At 44.0% G+C, this 27833-nt stretch overlaps 1 protein-coding gene across 1 annotated transcript; it reads left to right on the plus strand.

The window, feature by feature from the left end:
- Positions 1-430: 430 nt before the first annotated feature.
- LOC120928521 (nicotinamide N-methyltransferase-like) lies at positions 431-27833 on the plus strand. The gene is made up of 3 exons (XM_040339612.1): positions 431-596; positions 6435-6642; positions 27170-27833. The coding sequence occupies exons 1-3, from the start codon at positions 446-448 to the stop codon at positions 27591-27593; spliced, it is 783 nt and encodes a 260-aa protein (XP_040195546.1). The 5' UTR covers positions 431-445; the 3' UTR covers positions 27594-27833.

Consider the following 27833-nt stretch of genomic DNA (forward strand, 5'->3'; position numbering starts at 1 on the left):
GTCACCGCGGCTCCACGCTGCAATGTGAAAGCAGCCTTAGAATTTGCAAATTTTAGAATTTGCAAATTTTAGAATTTTCGCACATGTCTAGTGTAAACTCCCTTGCACACAGAGGAGAGAGAACATCCCATACCTCCTCCCGGACCCTCTCCTCCTCTCTCTGCTGCTATGTTTACTATTGCTGGCAAAACAGAAAGCTGTGGCGGCCCTGCTTGTGATACATTGTGTCACAAATCTTATCAACCATGGATTTATTTCATTTGAACAAACGAGCAAATTGCAGCATGATACTTGAACTATCTTCTACAAAAGGGGTGCCTGAAGTGTGGATACTTCTGCCCCACTGCCAGTGGAGGGTTGAAGAAGGGATGCATCATTAGTTTAAAGTGAAGACTCATTTGTTATTTGTTAAATTGTGTCTTCTTCTTCATTTAGGAAATCGGATATGGACAGCTCATTATCGCACAAAGATTACCACGATGATCTATATGACCCTATAGCACTTATGGACACGTATAATGATCCTGAAAATAAAGAGTTTGTTGATGCTTTGGTGATACACCCAGGCCGGATGCTGACAAGAATATTTAGCTCCGGTATGTTCAATATAATTTTATTTCCATCATCAGCACCTTGCATAGTCTTTCGCTCTCCTCGTGGAACAGACGGTGTACTGTACCAAAGAGCCATAAAACGATGACAATGGTTTCCAGCTGCTAAGGGCTCATTTACACCAGATGCAGTCGTGTATGCTTTTAAATGCAGTACTATTACATCTGCAAAGAAAACAAATGGATTTGAATGAGCCTTGTTTACACCATAGTAGGGCGTTAAAAAAAAAAAAAAAAAAAAAGTACAGCATGCTGTATTTTTGCATATAAACTTACTAGAATGCACCGCAAATGCACATAGATTAATAAAAAAATAATAAAAAAATGAATAAATAATAAATTAATAATAAAAAATCATAAATAATGGCAAAAATGGCAAACCCACCACAAATGTAAATGCACTGCAAACAGTATATAAAAGGGCAAGCGGAACTGCCCACTGATCATAGGGTTTGCGATGTAAACGAGCCCTAAATCACAGGTTTACCAATGAAATGCCCATGCACCAAAGTATAAAAAACTTTGGATGCCATATTGTCATAGGAAAAAATTATGTGAGGTTATTTACCTGGAGTCTGGGTACTTACATAATACAACACCCCTCTGTGTAAGGTTTTTTAATGATTGACATGTGAAGATCTTTCCAACTTTACATTTATTCAGGAGCAGATCAGTTGTGCTAAAGTCACAATATCAAAGCCAGCAATATATACAGTATATATTTTAAATATAGTTGTGATAGTGTTCAATCCTGATGCCCCATACAGACGGTCATTTTTTGTGATGAAAAAAAAATGACGTTTGAAGTGATGAAAAAAAACGACATTTTTGAAACTTCATTTTCAAAAACGATGTAGCATACACACCATCATTTTGAAAAATGATGAACAAAGTGACGGCACTCTAAAGGGGAAGTTCTATTCGCCTTGAGGCTGCTTTTAGCTGGTTACTTGTTAGTAAAAGATGATTCGTGCTTTTTTGTCTGTTACAGCGTGATGAATGTGCTTACTCCATTATGAATGGTAGTTTTACCTCCCGTCTCAAAACTTGCTTCTGGGCATGTGCGGGTTTAAAAACGTTGTTTTGCCCACACACTATCATTTTCATTGACACAAAAAATGACATTTTGAAAAACGACACAAAAAATTCGAGCATGTTCGAATTTTTTTTTTGTCATTTTTCAGAAGACATAAAATGACATTTTGCCCACACACGATCATTTTAATTGACATTTTTAAAAATGTCATTTTATTTCATCACAAAAAATGACCGTCTGTACGCGGCATAAGGCCCGTACACACGGTTGGACTTTTTGCCAACAAACTTCAAAATGAGCAAGTTTGCAAAAAAAAAAACGTCCGTGTGTAGGCTCCATCGGACAAACTTTTTCGGGTTTCATCAGACAAAAATTTCGGTCTGCAAATGGACAAACTTTACGTCAACAAGAGTCCGATGGTGCCTAGTCCGACCGTGTGTACAGCAAGCAATCGGACTTTTGTACAAAGTACAAACGCGCATGCTCAGAAGCAAAGACCAGCCGGAAGCGTTCTGTCTGGTAAAACTAGCGTTCGTATTTGAAAGAGCACATTCGTGACGCGGCAAGTTCTGAAATCAAGAAAAGCAGCGCACATTCTCTTCTTCTTTATAATGTGATAATACTAAAAGCTGCTTTGCTGGTGATACTGACGGAGTAAAAACAAATGTCTTTACTTTGGATTAGTGTATTTTGGTTATATGAATCAAACATATTTCTAAATTTTTTTGTGGGTCAAGTTAGCACAACCCTATTGCGCAACATGTCTGCTTGACGAACGGACATTCAGAAACAAACAAAATTGCAATAAAATGAAAATCGCGAATGCACACAGACGAAACCTCTACTAACTCTCAATTAGCAGAAGGAGCCCAAAGGGTAATGCCGGAGAATTGAACTTCCTCTTTTAAACTCTCGTCAGTACGTTGGAACGTCGCTACGTTCGTGTTTGTTGCCAAAAAAGTCAGAGCGTGTGTATGCTATGGGTGTGACCGGACAAAAATCCTAGGGAAAGTTTGTTTGATGTCCGATCGTGTGTACAAGGCTTAAGTGTGTCCCTACTAGATGTGTGTGGTTCATTCCATTTAGATTCGTTATGCAGACGAAAATTTAGTTTTCAGAGATACCAAGGTAAACAAATCCCTGAATGGGCAAAAAATTTATGTATTTGTTTCATTCAGATGACGTCACATTTTCATATTCGTTTGAAACACCACAAATTAATTGTGAATAGCTGGTTGTTAGGGGGCGGGCGACTCCATATAATGTCCTCCCGAGAATGCACATAGGGCGGACCCCACAGGCTGGGCTGCGGCACACTCTGTTACCCACTGTGTCCACCGGACACAGCCAAAGACAGATCAGTGTACCGGCCCACTGCCGGTACCACGTGATCACTGTTATCAATCACAGCAGATCACATCACAATTGTGATGGATAGCTTCCATTCATGCCATTCATTGTGTAAATTTGTGTTGCTCTGATCACAATAATAAACACTGAATGAATGCATTTTATTCAGAAAAAATGTGTGCTTATAACAGTGAAATTTACTGTTATAAGCAATCATAGTGTGTAAAAAAATAAATCAAAACTTTTAAAATTGAAAAAAATTATTACACTTCTTGCACCCATGTTTACCTGTCAACAGGGGTCAAGTCCTGGGGAAAAAAGTGTGGGAACTCCCACCCAAGAACCACTCCCCCACCAAAAAAAATAAAATGATACGCTCATATGCATAATTACTAAACCGCATGTTTTTTTTCCGATCCACTGTACCTTAGTAATCCTTTATGTTACCGGCCGCTTCCTGTATATGGATTTATTGGGTAGTGTGTGGGCATTCCATCATTTCCTTGATGCCGAAGTGACGGAATGCCCGCACACTACCCAATGAATCCATATACAGGAAGCGGCCAGTAACATAAAGGATTACTAAAGTTCGCCTGCCCCTGACAGTGACTTGAGCTGGGCATTGCCGCTTAGTGAAGGATAAGGCTTGGGCGGCTCGGTTGCTCTCGGCTGCTCTAGTCCTGCAAAGGGAACTGAGTTCCTGCTGTGAAAAAAGGCAGACACCTGCTCCTTAACAATCAGCTATTGTTCACAGTGAATTTGGATTGGATTTGAAAATATTGATTCCTTATAATGCAAACGAATATATGAAATAAATGCCGAAGGTATGAAACAAATCCCGAAAACGAATCTGTTTAACATAACGAATATGACGGGAAAAAAATGATTGAATTCACGAATGATAAGAAATGGAAACAAAACAAACATTTTGGCTGTTCCCATGTCTAGTCAGGAGTTTGAAAATGAAGGAAAACAGCTGAGTGGTTGCCATGTACAGCTACTCCAGTTTTGATAAATTCCCCTAAGTGTTTTTGGGGAAAGGGGTCAGGAGTGCAGCACAGACCAAACCCCCTCCCCCCAAGTACAGACCCCTCATTACAGATGCACTCCCTAACAGAAACCCCTCAGTACAGACTCCCCTTCCAACACAGACCCATCAGACTGATTTATCCTTATTCCCCAGAGCACAGACTGACTTCCTCAACACAGACCCCTCAGTACAGGTGCACCCCCAGCATAAACCCCTCAGTACAGACCCCCCCCTTCCAACACCAACTGAGCCCTAGTACAAACTCCCCAGCACATATTCCCTATTCCCCACAGCACAGACTGACTTCCCCGGCACAGACCCCTCAGTACAGATGCACCCCACCCCAGCAGAAACCATTCAGTATAGAGCCCCTTCCATCACAGACCCTTCGGCACAGACTGATTGCCCCCAGCACAAACTCCCCAGTACTGATTCCTTCTTCCCCACAGCACAGACTGACTTCCCCAGCACAGACCCCTCAGTACAGATGCACCCCCCTAGCACAAACTCCCCAGTACAGATTTCTTATTCCCCAGTGCACAGACTGACTTCCCCAGCACAGACCCCTCAGTACGGACTGACCCCCCAGCACAAACCCCTCAGTACAGACTTCCCTTCCAACATAGACCCATCAGCACAGACTGATTTATCCTTATTCTCCAGAGCACAGACTGACTTCCCCAACACAGACCCCTCAGTACAGGTGCACCCCCCAGCAGAAACCCCTCAGTACAGACCCCCCCCTTCTAACACCGATTGAGCCCTAGCACAAACTCCCCAGCACATATTCCTTATTCCCCACAGCACAGACTGACTTCCCTGGCACAGACCCCTCAGTACAGATGCACCCCACCCCAGCAGAAACCCTTCAGTACAGAGCCCCTTCCATCACAGTCCCTTCGGCACAGACTGATTGCCCCCCCAGCACAAACTCCCCAGTACAGATTCCATATTCCCCACAGCACAGACTGACTTCCCCAGCACAGACCCCTTAGTACAGATGCACCTCACCCCAGCAGAAACCCCTCAGTACAGACTCTCCTTCCATCACAAACCCTTCAGCACAGATTGACCTTCCCAACACAGACCCCTCAGTACATATGCACCCCCCAGCAAAAACTCCCCAGTACAGATTCTTTATTCCCCAGAGCACAGACTGACTTCCCCAGCACAGAACCCTCAGTACAGATGAACCCCCCAACAGAAAACCCTCAGTACAGACTCCACTTCCCTCACAGACCCATCAGCACAGACTGATTAACACCCCCCCAGCACAAACTCCTCAGTACAAGTTCTTTATTCCCCACAGCACAGACTGACTATACTAGCACAGACCCCTCAGTACAAACTCACCCCCTTCCCCCACAGCAATGACCAACTTCCCCACAGCACAAATCGACCCACCAGCGCAGACAGACTCTCCCTCCCAGCACAGGCCCCTCAGTACAGACTGACTACCCCGAACATTCCAAATCCCCCCCAGTGCAGACCATTCAGTATAGACACCCCTACCCCCAGTAGACACCCCTCTGTAAAGACAGCCCCCCCCCCCTTCAGTAAGGAAAACCTCACAGGGTACTGGAATCCTAATAACAGACACCAGCCTGCCTGCACTCATTCACAGGCGGATATACAGTGGGAGCTCAGAGTAAGGTGGAGAAGGGGAGGAGAGTGAGGCAGAGAAGGGGAGGAGAGTCAGGTAGAGAAGGGGAGGAGAGCGAGGCAGAGCAGGGGGTTGAAACTTTTTCTTACACTGAGCTCCCGCTGTCACTGAAGTAGCAGAAGCTGACTCACTGGAGGTGCTGCAGCTGCCTGGATTTTTTTTCTTGGTGTTGCCCACGGCGCAGTTCTGTGCCACACAAAAATAAAAAAGTCAGGAGGTCACAGCACCCCCGGTGATTCCACACCCTGTGTGCACTTCCCCTTAGTACGCCACTAGGTTGCACGATGCTGAAACACAGATTGTTAAGGCCCCGTCACACCAATGCGTTGTGTATTTTGAAAGTTGGCACAATGTGGTGAGATTCATCACTCCAAAGGTTGCTGCATAGCGTATAGAACCACTCAGTGTTGGAGAGACAATGCAAATATAATGAGAAATAATCAAACATATGGCTTACTGGATGGGCATATATATATATATATATATATATATATATACATTTTAAATATTGATCATTTGTCACATTTTTGGAAAGATAACAACCCTGCCTAGCACAGTATGGGGGAGGGTGGGTAGGGGTAACTGTGCCATACAGATGGGTGGAACCCAATAACCCCAAAATTATCACCCATAGAATACTCTATATCCTCAATGCCATTTTTAGTTTGCTGATTTATTGAATTGCCTAAAACTGAACAGAACAAATGCTCTATTTTTACAAATATTCATATCACCCGATTGCAGGTATTCTGAAGGGAGGCACAATGATCGACTTAGTCTCTGGCCCGACCCTTGCCCATTTATTTGTGTTCACTGATTACTTCAAGGAAATCATTGTACTGGATTCAGCAGATGCCAGTATATCTGAAATAAAGAAATGGCTGAAAAACGACCCGGACGCTGTTCACTGGTCTCATGCAGCCAAGCATATAAGTGTGCAAAAGGGGGGAAGGTAAGATCTGTTTATCCATGTTTTATTTATATAGCTAATTATAGTGAATGACTACACCAACCCTCAACAAAATATTACCAAAAATACCTGTGACAGTGAATATTAATTTACATCCTTCAATTATAATCATTAATAATTAACCCATGGAAAAATACTGTGTGAAGTGAACTATATATGCAAACAAACTGTGTGTCCATAAAAATATATTGATATATATAGAGAGAAAAGAAAGTGCTCTTCTTCAAAAATGGGTAATCAAAGCCTCCTGAACAAATCACAATGCTGTGTTAAACTTCCACCAATTTGTGATACACCACCACCTTCCAAAATGAACACTCACCAGAGATCAATATTAAAAAAGTCTTGTTTAAGCCTGTATCAACCACTCCTCATCAGAATATATTTGGGGTTTCCCAACCGGTGTCTTATGCCGCGTACGATCATTTTTCGGCATGTAAAAAACAACATTTTTAAAAAATGTCATTTAAAACGATCGTGTGTGGGCTTCAGATAATTTTTCGGGTTCTGAAAAACCACATAAAAAAAATTTCGTTTTTCGGGTTGTAAAAAATGATCGTGTGTGGGCTTAAACAACGTGAAAAACTTGCGCATGCTCAGAAGCAAGTTATGAGACGGGATCGCTCGTTCTGGTAAAACTACCGTTCGTAATGGAGTAAGCACATTCATCACGCTGTGACAGACAGAAAAGCGCAAATCGTCTTTTACTAACACAAAATCAGCTAAAGCAGCCCAAAGGGTGGCGCCATCCGAATGGAACTTCCCCTTTATAGTGCCGTCGTACATGTTGTACGTCACCGCGCTTTGCTAGAGCATTTTTTTTTAACGATCGTGTGTGGGTAGTGTCGTTTTAATGATGAAGTTGGAAAAACATTGTTTTTTCTGGAGGCTGAAAAACATAATTTTTTACAAATAAATATAAAATAATATTGCGCAAACCACTAAGTGTCGTGGGTCAGGCTGCCAACATAACAAAGTGGATACTTCGTGAAAATAGTGTGAAAAAAATGTAGCGCCTGAGGTGAAATAAAAATAAAAACCCCTTAAAAGGATGATGATAAAGTGAATATGACAGTCAAATGATCTGCATCATCGACTGCTCTAGTGACAAAATATGTGAACCTGTGAGGTGAAATCAAACACATGAACAATAGACCAATATACCTCAAATAAGGGCCTATATAATGGTGCCAATATAAATGGTGCCAATAAAAATGAAAGTGATTCGATCGACTGCAAATGAATGAGACTAGAGTATCTGGTCTCTCATAAACACTCGCTGGTGTATGGTAGATAGTAAGCAAGGATATCGCTCAAGTGTTCTAAAAACAGAAATCCTTGGCTAAATATATAAACCATACGTGATAATATACTTAAAATAATATCCAATAAAGCCAGTGTAAATACACCTTAAATGCATAAATGGCTAAATGAGTCAATTAGCATAACACCATACAATAGTGTACAGAAAAAAGTCCTTAAAAGCACATATATGTTCTTCAAATGTTGGGGTGGAGCAAGAAGTCTTCAAAACAAATGACACTCTTCACACATGGACATCAATTAAATGATGGACCCTCAACCTCACCATACGGTGGGAGGGTCGTCAAGGCTTATACAGACTGACGTCTGAGTCTGGGAGTCTCCACTTAGGATGGTCTGAACCAAAGGTAGCCTCAGGTGATCGTGATTGTCCGGAAAGAGTGTTGCGGCAGAAATCAGCCCGTCAGGATTGCTCCAAACACCCCGATTGGTATACAAAAGGAAAAAATATAGAGGTGCTCCTCATAGTGTAAAAAGTTTTTTTATTTATAACAATTCCAAATTGCACACATGTGGCAAGAATCAAAATAAAATAGTGAAAGGCTGGCAAAGCCACACTTAAGATAAAACAAGCAGCAAACTAAAAAGTCAATAATGAAAAACCACAGCAAACTGAAAACTAGAGGACTTCAACTGGGGTATCTGGTTACAGCAGATACCCCAGTTGAAGTCCTCTAGCGACGAAACCGGTAGGGTGATAGTTCTATCGCAACTCCACTGCTGACTTATTGGAACTCTCCTATACCTATCCAAGGTGGGAGTACTTGCTGCTATTTTTTTCAGTTTGCTGTGGTTTTTCATTATTGACTTTTTAGTTTGCTGCTTGTTTTATCTTAAGTGTGGCTTTGCCAGCCTTTCACTATTTTATTTTGATTCTTGCCACATGTGTGCAATTTGGAATTTTTATAAATAAAAAAACTTTTTACACTATGAGGAGCACCTCTATATTTTTTCCTTTTGTATACCAATCGGGGTGTTTGGAACAATCCTGACGGGCTGATTTCTGCCGCAACACTCTTTCCGGACAATCAAGATCACCTGAGGCTACCTTTGGTTCAGACCATCCTAAGTGGAGACTCCCAGACTCAGACGTCAGTCTGTATAAGCCTTGACGACCCTCCCACCGTATGGTGAGGTTGAGGGTCCATCTTTTCTGGTAAGAGTACCCACCCTTTTAATTGATGTCCATGTGTGAAGAGTGTCATTTGTTTTGAAGACTTCTTGCTCCACCCCAACATTTGAAGAACATATATGTGCTTTTAAGGACTTTTTTCTGTACACTATTGTATGGTGTTATGCTAATTGACTCATTTAGCCATTTATGCATTTAAGGTGTATTTACACTGGCTTTATTGGATATTATTTTAAGTATATTATCACGTATGGTTTATATATTTAGCCAAGGATTTCTGTTTTTAGAACACTTGAGCGATATCCTTGCTTACTATCTACCATACACCAGCGAGTGTTTATGAGAGACCAGATACTCTAGTCTCATTCATTTGCAGTCGATCGAATCACTTTCATTTTTATTGGCACCATTTATATTGGCACCATTATATAGGCCCTTATTTGAGGTATATTGGTCTATTGTTCATGTGTTTGATTTCACCTAACAGGTTCACATATTTTGTCACTAGAGCAGTCGATGATGCAGATCATTTGACTGTCATATTCACTTTATCATCATCCTTTTAAGGGGTTTTTATTTTTATTTTTATTTCACCTCGGGCGCTACATAATTTTTTACAAGCCGAAAAATGATCGTGTGTACGCGGCATTAGTATTCATTCCATAATATTTCCACTTTATGGGGATCTTAAAAACTCACAGGAAACAAACGACCATTGTTGCGCAACATTTTTTTACTTTATTGCATTAAAAATATTTAAAAGTATTGCACTAAAGTATGGTGCCTATAGACCAGCACTGAGTCCTTTCAGCGATCTGTTTAGAGTCTGTGCTCGCCGTTCTGTCGTTGCACGCCTTGAACTCATGCAGGTCTGGGACAGGACATGACGTCGGCGTTACCCAGAAGCCTCTACGCGTTTTGCATCCAATCATGCGTCTTCAGGAAGCTTAAGGCACCAGCTTACTTTCGGTATTTATGCCCTTACTACAAATCGGCTTGCCGCGGGACAGGAAGCTCGCTTTTCGCCATGTTGGTTAAAGGTACTTTATGCCCATCTTTTGCTCTAGTGATTTCCTGCCTATGGAGTTTTTTTTTTTAAGGTACCATAATTTGGCACCATTCCACAGGTGTACGCATTTTTAAAGCATAACATGTTAGGTATCAATTTAACTGGCGTAACATTATCATTTATATTTTACCAAAAATTGGGTATTATATTGTGTATTTTTCCCCAAAACTTTGCGTTTAAACTGCGCAAATAACGTGTGACATATACAATTGTAGCACCCACCATTTTTTTCTCTAGGGCCTCTACTTAAAAACATATATAATGTTTGGGGGTTCTAAGTATTTTTTAAGCAAAAAAAAATAGATTTTTACATATGTAGCGCTACCCCTGCAGGAGCACACAGACAAATCTTTCACCGCTCCAGGTGAGCCTCACATATCATTAAGGGCTGTTGAACCACCAGGGTGCTGGCGATGCTGATTTTAGCAAATAGACGAAAAAAACTCTGGACGGCCGCACTCCAAAATGACTAAAACAAATTAGATCTTTATTTTCAAATGCACATGCATTCACCGCAAGCAAAAAGGTACAGTATAGGCCTTACGCGTTTCACGCTGTACTTCAGCGCTTAGTCATGGCTAACATGGGTTTATACTAACACAACATAAATATCAAAACCACCGTCATGTGAAAAAGACATCCGCCAATGGCAGAGTAAAATCAATCAAATAATTAAATAATTAAGCAGACAATTAATTGCAAGCACGTTCAATTTGGATCATGTGAAGCAGGTGAAAAGACCTCCCTCAAAATCAGTGAATTAAAAAAGTGCCTGGAATAATGTGAAAATCATATAAAAAAGTACATGCAAAATTGTTAAAACTCTAAAAGAATCACACATAATATATATAGAGCATATATGTAAAAAATACACATACACATACATAATAACAAAACACCTGTGCATGTCCCTACAGAGCTCCAAGATTATATAATTATGAAGTCACACTTTTAGCCCGTGTATAGCTCAAAATAAATAAAATTAATGAAGTATGTGCATGTACTGTGACCATTAGAAAAAACAAACAGAACACAATGTTATTGTGTATTTAGAGAGTGAACATCCAATATTTATTTATGAACACTTCTGTGTAATATTAATGTGAACAACCTCATTTGTATGAGTTGAAGGAATAGACATTAAAGTGCTTCTAAGTGCTAGTTTTTCATTTTTGTTTTCTATGTGAGTATATATATTTTTATTCATATTATTTTTGTTTTTTTGAAAGAATAAAAAATAATAATAATAAAGGTTCTCATTTCTATATTTTCTATTTATTTATTTTTATTGGTTGTTTTGTATTATTAATTTATTTGTGGTATATTGTGCGTCTGGTGTCTATACAAAATATTTAGAATAAATGAAAACATGAGGTAACCAACTAATGATTAGTGAAAGTGCAAACGTATATGCCAGGTGTGAAGAAATGTGAATAAAATAATGATCTAGTGCAATACTTTATTACAAACATGGGAATGGTGTGGCGACATAATGTAGATGGCCATTCAGACACTGCAGCATATGCAGGGTCGTGAACATCAAAGTAAAAAATATGTGATAGTGATCTAGTGCGACAGTCTGTTTTCGGAAACTCGATCATGACTCTCCAAAAGGCCAGATGGTCAATGTAGCCACTGACCCGTTGGGCTTGCGTCCAGATATATGTAGAGGGCTTGCCGAAAGCATATACTGAAATAACAGTTTGTAATGCAATTTTGGCAGGAATTCGTATCTCAAAGAGTGAGCGAGCTGCCGAGCCCAGCTGTCAAGTGATGTTAACAGTTTAGATGTTTAATGGCTATAATTGGATGGAGATGAAAATCTAGTATAGAGGTGTATCATAAAACACAAAGGGCCTGATTTACCAAGCCTTTACTCCATGACTCATGGAGTAAAAGCAGGAGTAGCAGCCGTTTGGCCATTTACTAAAGAAATACGCTGCTAGTGCAGTGTATTTCCCTAGTTACTAATGTGCTCCGTGCGCCCAGGAGAGGGTGCATTGTGCACCAGTACAGACCTGGCGCACGGCACATTAAACTGTAAATTGCGGGGGTTTGGGCGGGAGTTTATTAGGGGGGGAGGTGGGGGGATGCAGGGGAAGTGAAGTGACATGTGTTTTGAAGTGTTTGGCGGGCCGAATTGAAAGGGAAAGTGTTTTTTGAAAACAGATCCCCGTACGCTTGCACAGTGCGCCTGAACCTCGGGAGGTTCATTTGCATACTGGGCATGCGCAGAGAGAAAAGTCAGGGATTCCCGTGCGCCTTGTCAGTACGCCATGAAAATCTTGGTAAATACCAAGCGGCGTACCTGTGAATGCGCTGCGTGACGCGGCGCACGGGAATCTCCGAGCTGTTTTCAGCCCTGAAGGGGAACTCCGCGCCAAATTTCAAACTTGAAATCGGCGCGGGTCCCCCTTCAGGGCTACATTAGGCTCTTAGGCTTGGTCCAGAACGTGAGGGGTTAAACCCGCGCCGATTCGGCGCGGGGGTCCCCCCCAGATCCAAACCAAGCCCTCATCCCAAGCATGCAGTCTGGCCTGGACAGGAATGGGGGCGGGGACGAGCGAGCGCCCCCCCCCCCTCCTGAGCCGTACCAGACCGCATGCCCTCAACATGGGGGAGTGTGTGCTGTGGGGGAGGGGGGCACTGCCCCCCCACCCCACAGCACTCTTGCCCCCATGTCGATAGGGACAAGAGCCTCTTCCCGACAACCCTTGCCATTGGTTGTCGGGGTGTGCGGGCGGGGCTAATCGGAATCTGCGAGCTCCCTTTAATAAGGGGGCCCCCAGATGCCGGCCCCCCACCCTATGTGAATGAGTATGGGGTACATCGTACCTCTACCCATTCACATGGGGGAAATGTAAAGTAAAATAAAACACCACACAGAATAAAATATTTTATTAATCTGCTCCGGAGCCCCCCCTTTCTTCTTTAGCTCTCTTAGAAGGGGGGGTTTCTTCTCTCCCGATCTTCCGCCGGGACCCTGGGCTTCGGTGATTTCTGCCGGGGGAGGGCGCCATCCCTCGGTCCTCTCCGGAGCCTTCCGCCGGATGCCCCCACCCCATTTAAGCTCTTTTTCATTAGGGAGGGGCATCCGGACTTCGGGGTCTTCTGCCGGGGGATGGCGCCTATCCCCCGGTCTTTCCGGTGCCTTCCGCCAGGGTTCCGATCTTCCTGGTCTTCTGCCGGGGGTGCGCCAACTCCCCGGTCTTTTCTCTTCTGTCTTCTCTGCTCCCTCTTCTGCCTGGCTCCCCCGCGGAGCCAGGGCTTTCTTCCGTCTTCTTTCTTCTCTCTTCCTTCTTCTGCCTGTCTCCTCCGCGGAGCACAGGGCTTGTCTCCGCTGTCTTCTCCCTTCTCTTCCATTCGATGTTGACACGACGAGGTCCGGCGCTGGAATGCCGTCTGAGCAGTGGGCATGGACTTATATAGGGCAATGCCACCATGTGACCTCAACCCATGTGACATCACATTCCCATCATGCCCAGGGAATGTGATGTCACATGGGTTGAGGTCACATGGTGGCATTACCCTATATAAGTCCATGCCCGCCGCTGACACGGCATGTCAGCGCGGAACCTCGTCGTGTCAACATCCAATGGAAGAGAAGGAAAGAAGGAAGAAGACAGCGGAGACAAGCCCTGTGCTCCCGGAGGAGACAGGCAGAAGAAGGAAGAGAGAAGAAAGAAGACGGAAGAAAGCCCTGGCCCGCGGGGGAGCCAGGCAGAAGAGGGAGCAGAGAAGACAGAAGAGAAAAGACCGGGGAGTTGGCGCACCCCCGGCAGAAGACCAGGAAGACCGGAACCCTGGCGGAAGGCACCGGAAAGACCGGGGGATAGGCGCCATCCCCCGGCAGAAGACCCCGAAGTCCGGATGCCCCTCCCTAATGAAAAAGAGCTTAAATGGGGTGGGGGCATCCGGCGGAAGGCTCCGGAGAGGACCGAGGGATGGCGCCCTCCCCCGGCAGAAATCACCGAAGCCCAGGGTCCCGGCGGAAGATCGGGAGAGAAGAAACCCCCCCTTCTAAGAGAGCTAAAGAAGAAAGGGGGCGCTCCGGAGCAGATTAATAAAATATTTTATTCTGTGTGGTGTTTTATTTTACTTTACATTTCCCCCATGTGAATGGGTAGAGGTACGATGTACCCCATACTCATTCACATAGGGTGGGGGGCCGGAATCTGGGGACCCCTTTATTAAAGGGGTCTCTCAGATTCTGATAAGCCCTCCGCCCGCATACCCCGACAACCAACGGCCAGGGTTGTCGGGAAGAGGCTCTTGTCCCTGTCGACATGGGGACAAGAGTGCTTTGGGGTGGGGGGGCAGTGCCCCCCTCCCCCACAGCACACACTCCCCCATGTTGAGGGCATGTGGTCTGGTATGGCTCAGGAGGGAGGGGGGCGCTCGCTCGTCCCCACCCCCATTCCTGTCTGACCAGACTGCGTGCCTGGGATAAGGGCTTGGTTTGGATCTTGGGGGGGGGACCCCACGCTATTTTTTTTTGCGCGGGTTTAACCCCTTATGTTCCAGACCAAGCCTAAGAGCCTGGTATGCACCTGGAGGGAACCCACCTTATTTTTTTTGGGGGGGTCTGGAGTTCCCCTTCATGAACAACGATCTGTCATTTACACATGTCAGTCCCACCTACAGTTAGAACACACCCAGGGAACATATTTAACCCCTCCCTCGCACCTAGAGTTAACCCCTTCCCTGCCAGTGGCATTTTTAGAGTAAGCAATGCATTTTTACAGCACTGATCGCTAGAAAAATGCCAATGGTTCCAAAAAAGTGTTCGATGTGTCCGCCATAATGTCGCAGCACCGATAAAAATCGCTGATCGCCCCAATAACTAGTTAAAACAAAAAAAAAAATATTTTGTAGACGCTATAACTTTTGCCAAAACCAAACACTAAACGCTATTTGCAATTTTTTGGAACCAAAAAGATGTAGAATACGTATCGGCCTAAACTGAGGGGTTTTTTATTTTTTAGAATATATATTTTTGGGGATATTTATTATAGCAAAAAGTAAAAATAATTATTACATATGTGGGCGGGACTTACGCAAGTCCCGCCCACATATATAAACATCGTTCAAACCACACATGTGAGGTATTGACGCATGCGTTAGAGCGAGAGCAATACTTTTACCACTAGACCTTCTTTGTAACTATAAACTGGTAACCTGGAAAAAAAAGAAAAAGGTCGCCTATGGGGATATTCACGGAATTCATTTTGGCCCCATTGCAGGAGTGTTTCCAATAGTAAAGCGTGACATGTAAGGTATCTATTTACTCAGTGTAACATCATCTTTCACATTATCCCCAAAAATTGGGCTCACTTTTGTGTTTTCTTAATTTTTAACCACTTGAGCCCGGACCATATTTCTGGTCAATGACCGGGCAAGTTTTTGTGATTCGGCACGGCCACGCTTTAACTGACAATTGCGCAGTCGTGCGACGTGGCTCCCAAACAAAATTGGCAACCTTTTTTTTCCCACAAATAGATTATTAAATGTGCGTGTTTACTTCTGTCTTTAACACCTCCCCTTCAGGCTGGAAAGCATCAGATCAGGGGAAACAAAAAAAAAAAAGCTCTCATTCCATTGCAGCTTGGTTCCTACATGTGTGATGAACTGAGCATGCTCAAACACTTAGAAAAAAAATATCCTTTCTTTTTAAAAGGTGAAAAACACTCCTTGGATGCTCATAGAGCGTGGTTTGGGTTAATTGCAGGTGTGCCCAATTACAAGCTCACCCAAACTAGAGACTGCAATTTGTTCATGTGATTTCAATTGCTTCATTACTAGCACTGTTATAAAAAGCTTGGATCGATCAGTCCTCAGCTGCCCTCAGAAGGGGCAGGCTGGCAGAAATGCTGTTGCGAAACACAAATGTGGTTTGTTGCATGGGTTTTGTTTTATTTTGCCAATGGTTTTGGTTTATTTTTAAATGATGTTCACTTTGATGTATTTGTCTATGTGGCCTTATTTTATGAAAAATGTGTGAAGCTATGGTTATTTAGAATTTTGAAATGTATTTTTGTTTGTGTTTGTTTGTTTGTCTTTTTTTGCTTTCCTTGTTTTGTTGACCAATAAAAATTACTTTAAAATTGTTAAGTTTGTCTTTTGTTACTTTTTCATGCTACATATGTTGACAGCTGCAGCTGAAATCGGTTTGGGCCTAACAAATTATGTGTGTCTAAGCTTCTTTCCTGGTGTGTAATCATGAAATGTTTGCCATGTTTATTCTCCATGACTTTAACCACTTGCCCACCAGGTAAATTCTGGCACTTCTCTCCTTCATGTGAAAATCACAATTTTTTTGCTAGAAAATTAATCAGAACCCCCAAACATTATATATTTTTTTTTAGCAGACATCCTAGGGAATAAAATGGCAGTCATTGCAATACTTTTTGTCACACCGTATTTGCGCAGCGGTCTTACAAGCGCACTTTTTTTGGATAAAAATCACTTTTTTGAATTAAAAAATAAGACAACAATACATTTTGCCCAATTTTTTTATATATTGTGAAAGATAATGTTACGCCGAGTAAAATGATACCCAACATGTCACGCTTAAAAATTGCGCCCGCTCGTGTCATGGCGTCAAACTTTTACCCTTAAAAATCTCGATAGGCGACGTTTAAAAAATTCTACAGGTTGCATTTTTTGAGTTGCAGAGTAGGTCTAGGGCTAGAATTATTGCTCTCACTCTAACGATCGCGGCGATACCTCACTTGTGTGGTTTGAATACCGTTTTCATATGCGGGCGCTACTCGCGTATGCGTTTGCTTCTGCGCGCGAGCTCGTCGGGACGGGGCGCTTTAAAAAAATTTTTTTTGGTTTTCTTATTTATTTTTATTTAGTTTTATAATTTTTTACACTGAAAAAAAAAAAAAAAAAAATTGATCACTTTTATTCCTATTACAAGGAATGTAAACATCCCTTGTAATAGAAAAAAGCATGACAGGTCCTCTTAAATATGAGATCTGGGGTCAAAAAGACCTCAGATCTCATAATTAGACTTAAATGCAAAAAAAAAAATTAAAAAAAAAAAATGTCATTTTTTCAAATGACAAAAAAAAAATGTTTCTTTAAGAGGCTGGGCGGGACTGACGTTTTGACGTCACTTCCGCCCAGCAGAGCTAGGAGGACGGGTGAAGGAGATTTCTCCTTCAGTCCCGTCCCCGCTCAGCTGCCGGACACATCGGATCCCCTCCGCCGCTACCGACGGCTCCGGTAAGCGGCGGAGGGCGCGGGAGAGCGGCGGGAGGGGGGGGGGGCCCCTCTCCCGCCACCGATAACGGCGATCTCGCGGCGAATCCGCCGCGGAGACCGCCGTTATCGTGTACACCACCGCCCCCTGAAAAGATGAATATCTCGGTTGTGGCAGCAGCTGCTGCCGTTATCGAGATATTCAACTTTAAAAAGGAGGACGTCTTTTTGACATGGGGCGGTGGTCAAGAGGTTAAAGACAAAACTGGTAATTTTTTTCTTTTTTCTGCAGTGGTCTTCAGCCCTCAAGTACCCCCGACAGGACATGTTTTGTGGATTTCTCTTATCAAGAATTGCTGTGCTGTCCAGACTGTATTTTAAAGCACATGTGCAAGATGAAGGAAAACCTGCAAACATGGCCTGTGAGGGGGGGGGGGGGTTTGCTATTGGTGGACAGGCTTGACGTGCTGATTTACAGCACTGTGCTTAAATCTAGCGCAAGGCAATCCTATTCAAATTGTGGGTGTTTGAGGGAAGCCAAGTGAGTGTTAGAACCCCTGCTTTGTGTTTTTTTATTTTTGTGTTGAGCTTTGTGTCCCTTTTCTTAAAATTGGCTTCACTTCCTGTCACACAGCTGAACAGGAAGTGAGGTTAAAACCCTACCAGTGTCATTTCTTGGGGACACAGGTCAATCTAACTAGTGTCCCTATTAAGCAAATTGCACTCCAGCACTGCTGTGTACACCCCAAATCATGGGTCTTCAAACTACGGCCCTCCAGTTGTTCAGGAACTACAATTCCCATCATGCCTAGTCATGTCTGTGAATGTCAGTGCATTACAAGGCCTCATGGGATGTGTAGTTAAACTACGGCCCTCCAGCTGTTGTAGGAGGATCCCTGCCCCAAATGATTATTTAGTTTGGGGTTTAGTAAAGGCAAAGCCACTCTGCAGTACAAGCATAGTTGCTGAAAATCAGAGAGGAAGCACTGATGGTTTTAACATCCAATCCTGTAGAAGCAAAGTTGTTTTGTTTTCTTTCTTCCTTGCTTTGCACTTGTAGTGCAAAGTGGATTTGCCTTTAGTAAATGGACCCCAAAGTCCAAGATCCCTAATAATTTGGGGTGTACACAGCAAAATGCTAGAGTGCAATTTACATAATGGGAAACTATTTAGATTGATCTCTGTGTCCCCAAGAAAAGATATTAGTAAGGTTTTACCCTCACTTCCTGTTTGGCTATGTGACAGGAAGTGAATGAATTAGAAAGGGTGAAGACACCTCACAAATGTTGTCACTATCAGGGGTGCAGACATCCCCAAAAAAATGAGCAGATAATACTTATTTGCAAATTAATAATTTTTTAGTTAACATTGGGTGGGGTGCTCTAACACACACATTCCTACATATTAGCAACGCTCTATCCTGGCCTATTGGCATGGTTATATTTTCTTAGGGCTCTCAATAAAACTCTATGAAATTTGTGCTTAAACTAGAACCAGGGGCGGACTGACAACTCATGTGGCCCCTGGGCAATAGAAGATTATGGGGCCCCTCTGGCTTACAGATGACCACCACGCCAGGAGGTAGTGCAGAGGCGGGCAGCTAAAATCTTGGGATATTCACATTAAAAGCATGTCATTTTCGGACATATCAGGGACAGATCTAAAAAAAACACAGATTTTTACATACTGTCCCTGGTTTTACTGAGCCTGGCAACCCGGATGGGGCCCCCTAGTGGCATGGGGCCCTCGGGCAGTGCCCGAGTGACTCAATGGTCAGTCCGCCCCTGACAAGAACTATAATCAACAAGTTTTATTTTCTTTAATTTTGGATAGAGTGAGGGAGGGTTATAGGCCCTGTCAGTTTATTTTGTATTATCTGTGTCCAATTGGGGAGATTTGCCTTCACTTCCTGCCCCATAGCCAAACAGGAAGTGAGAGAAAAACTATGCAAATTAACCACTTCCCGCCCAGCCTATGGCCGATTTACGTCCGGGAAGTGGTTACACAATCCTGACAGGACGTCCTGCAGGATTTCATGCCGCACGCGCCTGTGGGGGCACGCAGCGCGGCGATCGGTGATGCGGGGTGTCAGTCTGACACCCTGCATCTCCGATCTCGGTAAAGAGTCTCTCACGGAGACGGAGACTCTTTACCACGTGATCAGCCGTGTCCAATCACGGCTGATCACGATGTAAACAGGAAGAGCCATCGATGGCTCTTCCTCACTCGCGTCTGACAGATGCGAGTATAGGAGAGCCGATCGGCGGCTCTCCTGACAGGGGGCGTTCGCGCTGATTGTTTATCAGCGCAGCCCCCCCTCGGATCACCACACTGGACCACCAGGGATGCCCACCCTGGACCACCAGGGTGTGCAAAAAAAAAAAAATATAGAACAAAAAAACAAAAAGCATTAAAAAATAAGAAAAAAGATGCCAATCAGTGCCCACAAATGGGCACTGACTGGCAACCTGGGAAAATCAGTGCCACCCCACAGTGTCCATCAGTGCCACCCCACAGTGTCCATCAGTGCCACCCCACAGTGCCCATCCATGCACAGTGCCCACCTATCAGTGCCCACCTGTGCCACCCATAAGTATCCATCAGTGCCACCCATAAGTGCCGCCCATAAGTATCCATCAGTGCCACCCATAAGTGCCGCCCATGAGTGCCCATCTGTGCCACCCATGAGTGCCCATCAGTGCCGCCTATGAGTGCCCATCAGTGCCGCATAGCAGCGCCGCCAATCAATGCCACCTCATCTGTGCCCGTCAGTACTACCTCATCGATGTCCATCAGTGCCATCTCATCGGTGCCCATCAGTGCCACCATATCAGTGCCCGTAATTGAAAGAGAAAAACTTATTTACAAAAAAAATAACCTAAAAAATAAAAACGTTTTTTTGTTTCAAAATTTGCAGTCTTTTTTTAGTTGTTGCGCAAAAAAAAATCGCAGAGGTGATCAAATAACAACAAAAGAAAGCTCTATTTGTGGGGGAAAAAGGACGCCAATTTTGTTTGGGTACAGTGTTGTATGACCGCGCAATTGCCATTCAAAGTGCGACAGTGTTGAAAGCTGAAAATTGGCTTGGGCGGGAAGGTGCGTAAGTGCCTGGTATGGAAGTGGTTAAGGGAATCCAGTGCCCCCCCAGAACTAGCGTGTGGGTCCCCTGAAAATTACTGGGCGGGGTTATACAAAAACAGGGTGTGACCTTGACAGGAAGGGGTGGGTTATTTTTCTATTAGGAGGTGCAGATATGTAGTCAGGCCTAGGGCAGAACAAAACCTAAATATACTACTGCATATTAGGGCTTATTTAGACCGGATCCGATTTACAGCGTGTTTTTATATTGTGGGAGGAAACCCACGCAGGCACAGGGAGAACATGCAAACTCCATGCAGATGGTGTCACGGGCTGGATTAGAACCAGCGACCCTTTTGCTGCTAGGTCAAAGTGCTATACACTACACCACTGTGCTGAACGAACATGATTGCAGCTGAAAGCATGAGATCTTTTTTTTTTTTTTTTCAATACCATGCTTTCCAGCCTTATTGACCCCGCCTCTCTCCATAAAGAGGACCTGTCACACACTAGTCCTATTACAAGGGATGTTTACATTCCTTGTAATAGGAAGAAAAGTGATCAATTTTTTTTTATTTTTTTATTTCAGTGTAAAAAATTATAAAACTAAATAAAAATAAATAAGAAAACCCCCCAAAAAATTTTTAAAGCGCCCCGTCCCGAAGAGCTCGCGCGCAGAAGCAAACGCATACGCGAGTAGCGCCCGCATATGAAAACGGTATTCAAACCACACAAGTGAGGTATCGCCGCGATCGTTAGAGTGAGAGCAATAATTCTAGCCCTAGACCTACTCTGCAACTCAAAAAATGCAACCTGTAGAATTTTTTAAACGTCGCCTATCGAGATTTTTAAGGGTAAAAGTTTGACGCCATGCCACGAGCGGGCGCAATTTTTAAGCGTGACATGTTGGGTATCATTTTACTCGGCGTAACATTATCTTTCACATTATATAAAAAAATTGGGCAAAATGTATTGTTGTCTTATTTTTTAATTCAAAAAAGTGATTTTTATCCAAAAAAAGTGCGCTTGTAAGACCGCTGCGCAAATACGGTGTGACAAAAAGTATTGCAATGACTGCCATTTTATTCCCTAGGATGTCTGCTAAAAAAAAATATATAATGTTTGGGGGTTCTGATTAATTTTCTAGCAAAAAAATTGTGATTTTCACATGAAGGAGAGAAGTGCCAGAATTAACCCGGTGGGCAAGTGGTTAAAGTACTCATGGCTATAAAGAATAGAGTCATTGCTCATTAAAAAAAAAAAAAAAGGGGGTCCCTCCAAATTAAATTACCAGGCCCTTCAGGTCTGGAATGGATATTAAGGGGAACCCCGCCGTAAAACCCCCCCCAAAAAATGGCGTGGGGTCCCCCCAAATATCCATACCAGACCCTTCAGGTCTGGTGTGGATTTTAAGGGGAACTCCACCCCAAATAGAAAAAAAAATGGCGTGGAGTCCCCCTAAAAATCCACACCAGACCCTTATCCGAGCACGTTGACCTGGCCGGCCGCAGAAAAGAGGGGGGACAGAGTGCGGCCCCCCCCCTCTCCTGAACCGCACCAGGCCACATGCCCTCAACATGGGGAGGATGTCCCCATGTTGATGGGGACAAGGGCCTCATCCCCACAACCCTTGCCCGGTGGTTGTGGGGGTCTGCGGGCGGGGGGCTTATCAGAATCTGGAAGACCCCTTTAACAAAGGGGACCCCCAGATCCTGGCCCCCCCCTATGTGAAATGGTAATGGGGTACATTGTACCTCTACCATTTCACCCCCCAAAAAATGTCAAAGTGTTAAAAATGACAGTAGCCGGTTTTTGACAAATCTTTTAATAAAATCTTCTTTTCTTCTTTCCTTCGGGTTTCTTCCGCTGCTTCTTTCTTGGGTCTTCTCGTCCACATCTTGCCCGACGTCTTCTTCTATCTTCTCCGTCCGTCCTTCAGCCTTCTGGTCCCGCATCTTGCCCGTTGTCTTGTCCTGTCTTCTTCTCCGTCCTTCCGCCAGCCTCCTCGTCCGCATCTTGTGTCTTCTACGGTCTTCTTCTCGGTCCGCCAGCCTTCTCGTCCCCGGACCCAGCGTTTGAATTTGATTTGGCTGCCGTGTTCCCGCTCCTGGGACCCGCCCCCCTCTGACGCCACAAGTAAACTCCTTAGAAGGTCATGTGCGTCAGAGGGGGGCGGGGTCACATGAGTGTGACACGGCGGGAACTTCTTCTCCGGGCGGCGCGATTGAAATTGAATTCCCCCGCTGTGTGACGCTCTGTGACCCCGCCCCCCTCTGACGCACATGACCTTCTAAGGAGTTTACTTGTTGCGTCAGAGGGGGGCGGGTCCCAGGAGCGGGAACACGGCGGCCAAATCAAATTCAAACGCTGGGTCCGGGGACGAGAAGGCTGGCGGACCGAGAAGAAGACCGCAGAAGACACAAGATGCGGACGAGGAGGCTGGCGGACGGACGTAGAAGAAGACAGGACAAGACAACGGGCAAGATGCGGGACCAGAAGGCTGAAGGACGGACGGAGAAGATAGAAGAAGACGTCGGGCAAGATGTGGACAAGAAGACCCAAGAAAGAAGCAGCGGAAGAAACCCGAAGGAAAGAAGAAAAGAAGATTTTATTAAAAGATTTGTCAAAAACCGGCTACTGTCATTTTTAACACTTTGACATTTTTTTTGGGGTGAAATGGTAGAGGTACAATGTACCCCATTACCATTTCACATAGGGGGGGGGGCAGGATCTGGGGGTCCCCTTTGTTAAAGGGGTCTTCCAGATTCTGATAAGCCCCCCGCCCGCATACCCCCACAACCACCGGGCAAGGGTTGTGGGGATGAGACCCTTGTCCCCATCAACATGGGGACATCCTCCCCATGTTGAGGGCATGTGGCCTGGTGCGGTTCAGGAGAGGGGGGGCCGCACTCTGTCCCCCCCTCTTTTCTGCGGCCGGCCAGGTCAATGTGCTCGGATAAGGGTCTGGTGTGGATTTTTAGGGGGACTCCACGCCATTTTTTTTTTCAATTTGGGGTGGAGTTCCCCTTAAAATCCACACCAGACCTGAAGGGCCTGGAATGGATATTTGCCGGGAACCGCACGTCTTTTTTTTTTTTGGTTTTTACGGCGGGGTTCCCCTTAATATCCATTCCAGACCTGAAGGGCCTGGTAATTTAATTTGGGGGAACCCCTACACATGTTTTTGTTTGTTTTATGAATGAATCCCTTTAGAATTGTCAGAGCCGACAATTCATTATAGCCGCGTGTGAATTTTTAAATGACTTTTTTCCTTCTGAATGTCACTTTGTGCAGGGGGAGTTCTAAGTGCGGGAAAAATGCGCTATTTCACATGCTGACATTACACCCCCCCTAGGTACGAAATTTAAAGGAATATTTCACTTTTATTGTTTCACTTTAAGAATTATTAATTTCACTGCTCCCGAAAAAACGGCCGTTTTAAAAAATAAAAAAAGCATTGATACATGTCCCCTGGGACAGGACTGAGGTCCCCAAACACTTTTTAGGACAAAACTTGCAGATTAGCCTTTAAAATTAACACTTTTGATTTCTCCCATAGACTTCTATAGGGAGTTCGGCGCGGCTTTACATATTAGTTTCAATGCGCCGGCTGCTACGCTGGTTCATGCGCCCAATTAAGCCTCCACCCGGAGTACTAATTAACGCATGAACCAGCGCAGCGCACAGAGCATAGTAAATCAGGCCCAAAGTGTGTAGATGAACACCATACCTGTGAAGATCTAAACAATACAGTACACACAGTGCTGAAAACAGCAGCTATGATGTCTACATGGAGTGAATGTAAGATAAGCCCGAAACATGTGCTGAGGAGCCATTGGTAAATGTTGCACAGCCAGGCACATTAATTTCTCAATCATTCCGGAGACAAGAAACAGTCATTTCAGCTTTGTTTTTGTTTTTTACATTTAGGGGAATTGAACTTGGATGGGGGACGGTTAATATGGGATGACCACTTGATTAGTAGAACTCTTCAGGGACAAACTATATACATCCAGTATATACACACTCACTTCTTCTACCTCCAGCACAAACTTTCTTGTAGAAATACAACTCACAGGGCCAGCTAGCACAGTTGGTTTGATCTAACGCAGATTCTGTTAGATCCTTGTGACTGCCCTTTGCAGGCAGGGACCGTGGGCCCAGTTTGGTGCAGCAAAAATAGAGGTCTTTGTTGCTAGCTGTCCTCTCCTGTGGCTACTGCTCCCAGTACCACATCTTCAGGCACTGCCAGCCCGCCTGGCTGCAGCTGCCCCTTTCAATAGCCCCCCCTGGCTACTTCTCCACAGTCCTTCCAGATTGACTCTGCATCCATCCCAGACTGCTTGCACCCATTCCTTTCAGGCATGCCTCTCTGTCCTCTGACTGTAAAACTCACCAGCCCATGTGGCTGTCTTCCTCCCTGGAGATTTGCCTGATAGTGTCCCTCAAATAAATATTCTTGTGCAGCCTAAACTGTAATAGATAAATATGGTTCTTGGTTGCGGCAAGCACCGGTTGGGTCAAACACTACCCAGCAGAAAATGTAATAAAAAATCAATATATGGTGCTGCGCTCCAAGTACTAGAAAACAAATAAAGTGCACAGTGATTCATATAAAGTGCTAAGTGTACAAGATAATGGCTGGAGAGCGCTGGGCAGACTCTGAGAACGGAAGCTCCGTGTCGCTGGGTCAGCAGATCGAGGAGTAGCTGGGACGTAAGTCAGGAGGTCATCAACAGCCGGACAGAGCAGGTACCGAGACGAGAGGCAGAGGCAGAGACGGGACACAGGCAGGGTTCGGTACACAGTCGGGCAGCAAGGTGCAGAAACATCAGGCAGAAGCAGAGTCAGACACAAGCCGGGATCAGGTAGGCATGCAGAGATCAAAGAGTAGGTTCAGGTGAAGCCCGGTTAGACACAGGAAACTTGGAACAGATCGGGTAAACAGACACTAGCTGAAAGACCACTCAGCAATGTTCATGTGTCAGTGATCAGTTTAAATAAGGTTACTTGGCGCCCATACGTGCACATGTGCGTGCACGCGCGTTCATCAGCACGCGCGCACACGCGTTCATCAGCAAGCGCCAATACAAGTCCTTCTTTGTGCACACACTGGTGTGCCGGTGCTTGAACGCAGGTGCACGTCTGTTGGCCAGACTTCTCTTACAAAAATACAGAATCTAAAGTGCTAAATAATCAGAGATAAGTGATGAACTTCCCATGTGCAATAGGTGCAAATAGTTCAATATAGGGTAGCATCTAGACCAACGCTAACCTGAACAGGATAAAGTGCTAGTGACACAAAGTAAACATGTATCTTCAAACAAGTGCTGGTGTATACAGTGTGAAGTGCTGGATTCCAACTGGCATTCTGTGCTATGATGATGTGAATAAGTGATCCTTTTCTTCAGTGCGGTTACACCTAAGGGTGCAGCGGCTCCTTACCTTTCCGCTGTAAGGAAACAGCATAAAGCTAACCAGGGGCAATCCGGATTTCTGGGATCCTGCAGTGGGTCTCCCTAAGTGTGTCTTTTTGTATGGCGGTCTATATGGAGCCTGATATCCTGGTGACAGCTTCTCATTTATATGTGTCTCCATTACATAGGTTAATAGTGATGGAGATCCTCTCAGGTGGACACATCAATAATGGAGAAAAGAGAACGGGGGACCCCAGTAGAGAAGAATATAAAAACTAGAAATTTATTTCAGGGCTGTGGAAATTAACTATTAATTCCTTGATTAATCGTTAATTTTTTTGATCGATCAAAATTCTTTTGATCGGTACTCACCTCTCCGCCGGCTTCCGGGTCTTCAGGGAGTTCCGTCGGAAATCCAGTAACGTCACGGACACCGGCGGGGCTTGCCATGTCCATCTGAAGGGCTCCTTTGCTGTGCCTTCATATCTGCATGCCGGCGGGACCTTACTATCTGCCACACGCAAGGGCTGTTACACTTCCCTCTATCAACCTGGCATTCTACACTCATCCACTTGGAGTTATGATAGTTCCCTTCACGGCTACATGCCAATAGATTGATGTTAACCTCTCCTCATCTGGATTCAGCAATAGTATCGTTGTACACATTTTTATACCAGTATCATACTTGGCTACATGTTTTTATGACTGCTTTTGCTACCATTTGGTATTTCCTGCACCATTTTTACAGTTTATGTAGCTACATCGATTTTATCTCCCGTGCAATATTTATTTTGTTACCTACTTGAAGACTATAAAATTTCTAATGCTATTCCCATCGAGCGCTGCCTTTGTGTGTTTTTTGTATCTTGCTTTCCATTTTTCCAGTGGTTGGAAGCTGCACTGGGAATCAGCCTGCAAGGAGATCAGCTAAAAGTAGTTGAATCTGTGTGTGCGTTTTAATTAATCGAAATTAGTCGATTAATCGATTAAAAAAAATAATTGATTAATCAAACACGAAAATTTTAATCAGTAACAGCCCTAATTTATTTGATTACAGCCAAAGTAAGGTACTCACATAAAAGCAGTTAAAATGAAGTAAAACACAAAATGAGCACATTTTTTGGCAGTGCATATGTCTACTGAAATGTAACAAACGAAGCAAAAATTTAGAAAATCGTATTTTATGATTTAAAAAAAACAGTAGAATTGTTTTTCATACACTGTGCTTTAGCAAACGAATTGTCATGAAGCTGAAGTTTAGATCCACTTTACCTTTTGCAGGAGTACATGGGAAGAGGAGGAGGAAAAATTGAGAAAAGCCATTACACAAGTCTTAAAATGCGATTTCTCCAAAGACAACCCTGTGGAGCCGGTGTTACTGAATCCTGTGAACTGTGTGTTCTCTTCCTTCTATCTGGAGTCTGTTAGCAAAGATCGTGAGACTTATACCGATAACTTGAGGAAGGTGGGGTCACTCCTGAATGTCGGAGGTCACCTTGTCCTATTTGTCCCCATTAACATGACCTTCTACAAGATCGACTGCCACAAGTACTCTGTTCTGTCTGTGGATAGCGACTTTGTGATAAAATCGATCACGGAGGCAGGATTTTCCATCGTCCATTCTGAGCAGTACCAGTCTGCTATGAGAAGTCATTTGTGTGACCAATCACACATACTCTTTGTTGTTGCAGTCAAAAAAGAATAAGAGGTTTATTCATGGAAATAAAAAAGTGTCCTCTGAAACTGTATGTAAATTCATTCTGTGAGAATGCTGTCGTAACTAGACTTTTTTCTGTTTAGACCGAATGTTCTTTATCTATAGATTTATAGTAGTAGCGTTTCCTGGAAAATACCTCATTACAGCCACTAGATGGAGCTGATGTTCATAGGAAATAAATACTTATTTGCTACGATCTTCAGCTCCATTTAGGCCTATATTCACAAC

Source organism: Rana temporaria, chromosome 2 (genome assembly GCF_905171775.1).
Source record: "Rana temporaria chromosome 2, aRanTem1.1, whole genome shotgun sequence".
Classification (NCBI taxonomy): domain Eukaryota; kingdom Metazoa; phylum Chordata; class Amphibia; order Anura; family Ranidae; genus Rana; species Rana temporaria.

What these genes read in the sequence shown, in the direction of transcription:
- LOC120928521 (XM_040339612.1), top strand. Translation starts at nt 446, where the DNA reads ATGGACAGCTCATTATCGCACAAAGATTACCACGATGATCTATATGAC. An exon ending in GACAAGAATATTTAGCTCCG is followed by an intron (nt 597 to 6,434) that starts GTATGTTCAATA and finishes ACCCGATTGCAG; the next exon opens with GTATTCTGAAGGGAGGCACA. An exon ending in AGTGTGCAAAAGGGGGGAAG is followed by an intron (nt 6,643 to 27,169) that starts GTAAGATCTGTT and finishes TACCTTTTGCAG; the next exon opens with GAGTACATGGGAAGAGGAGG.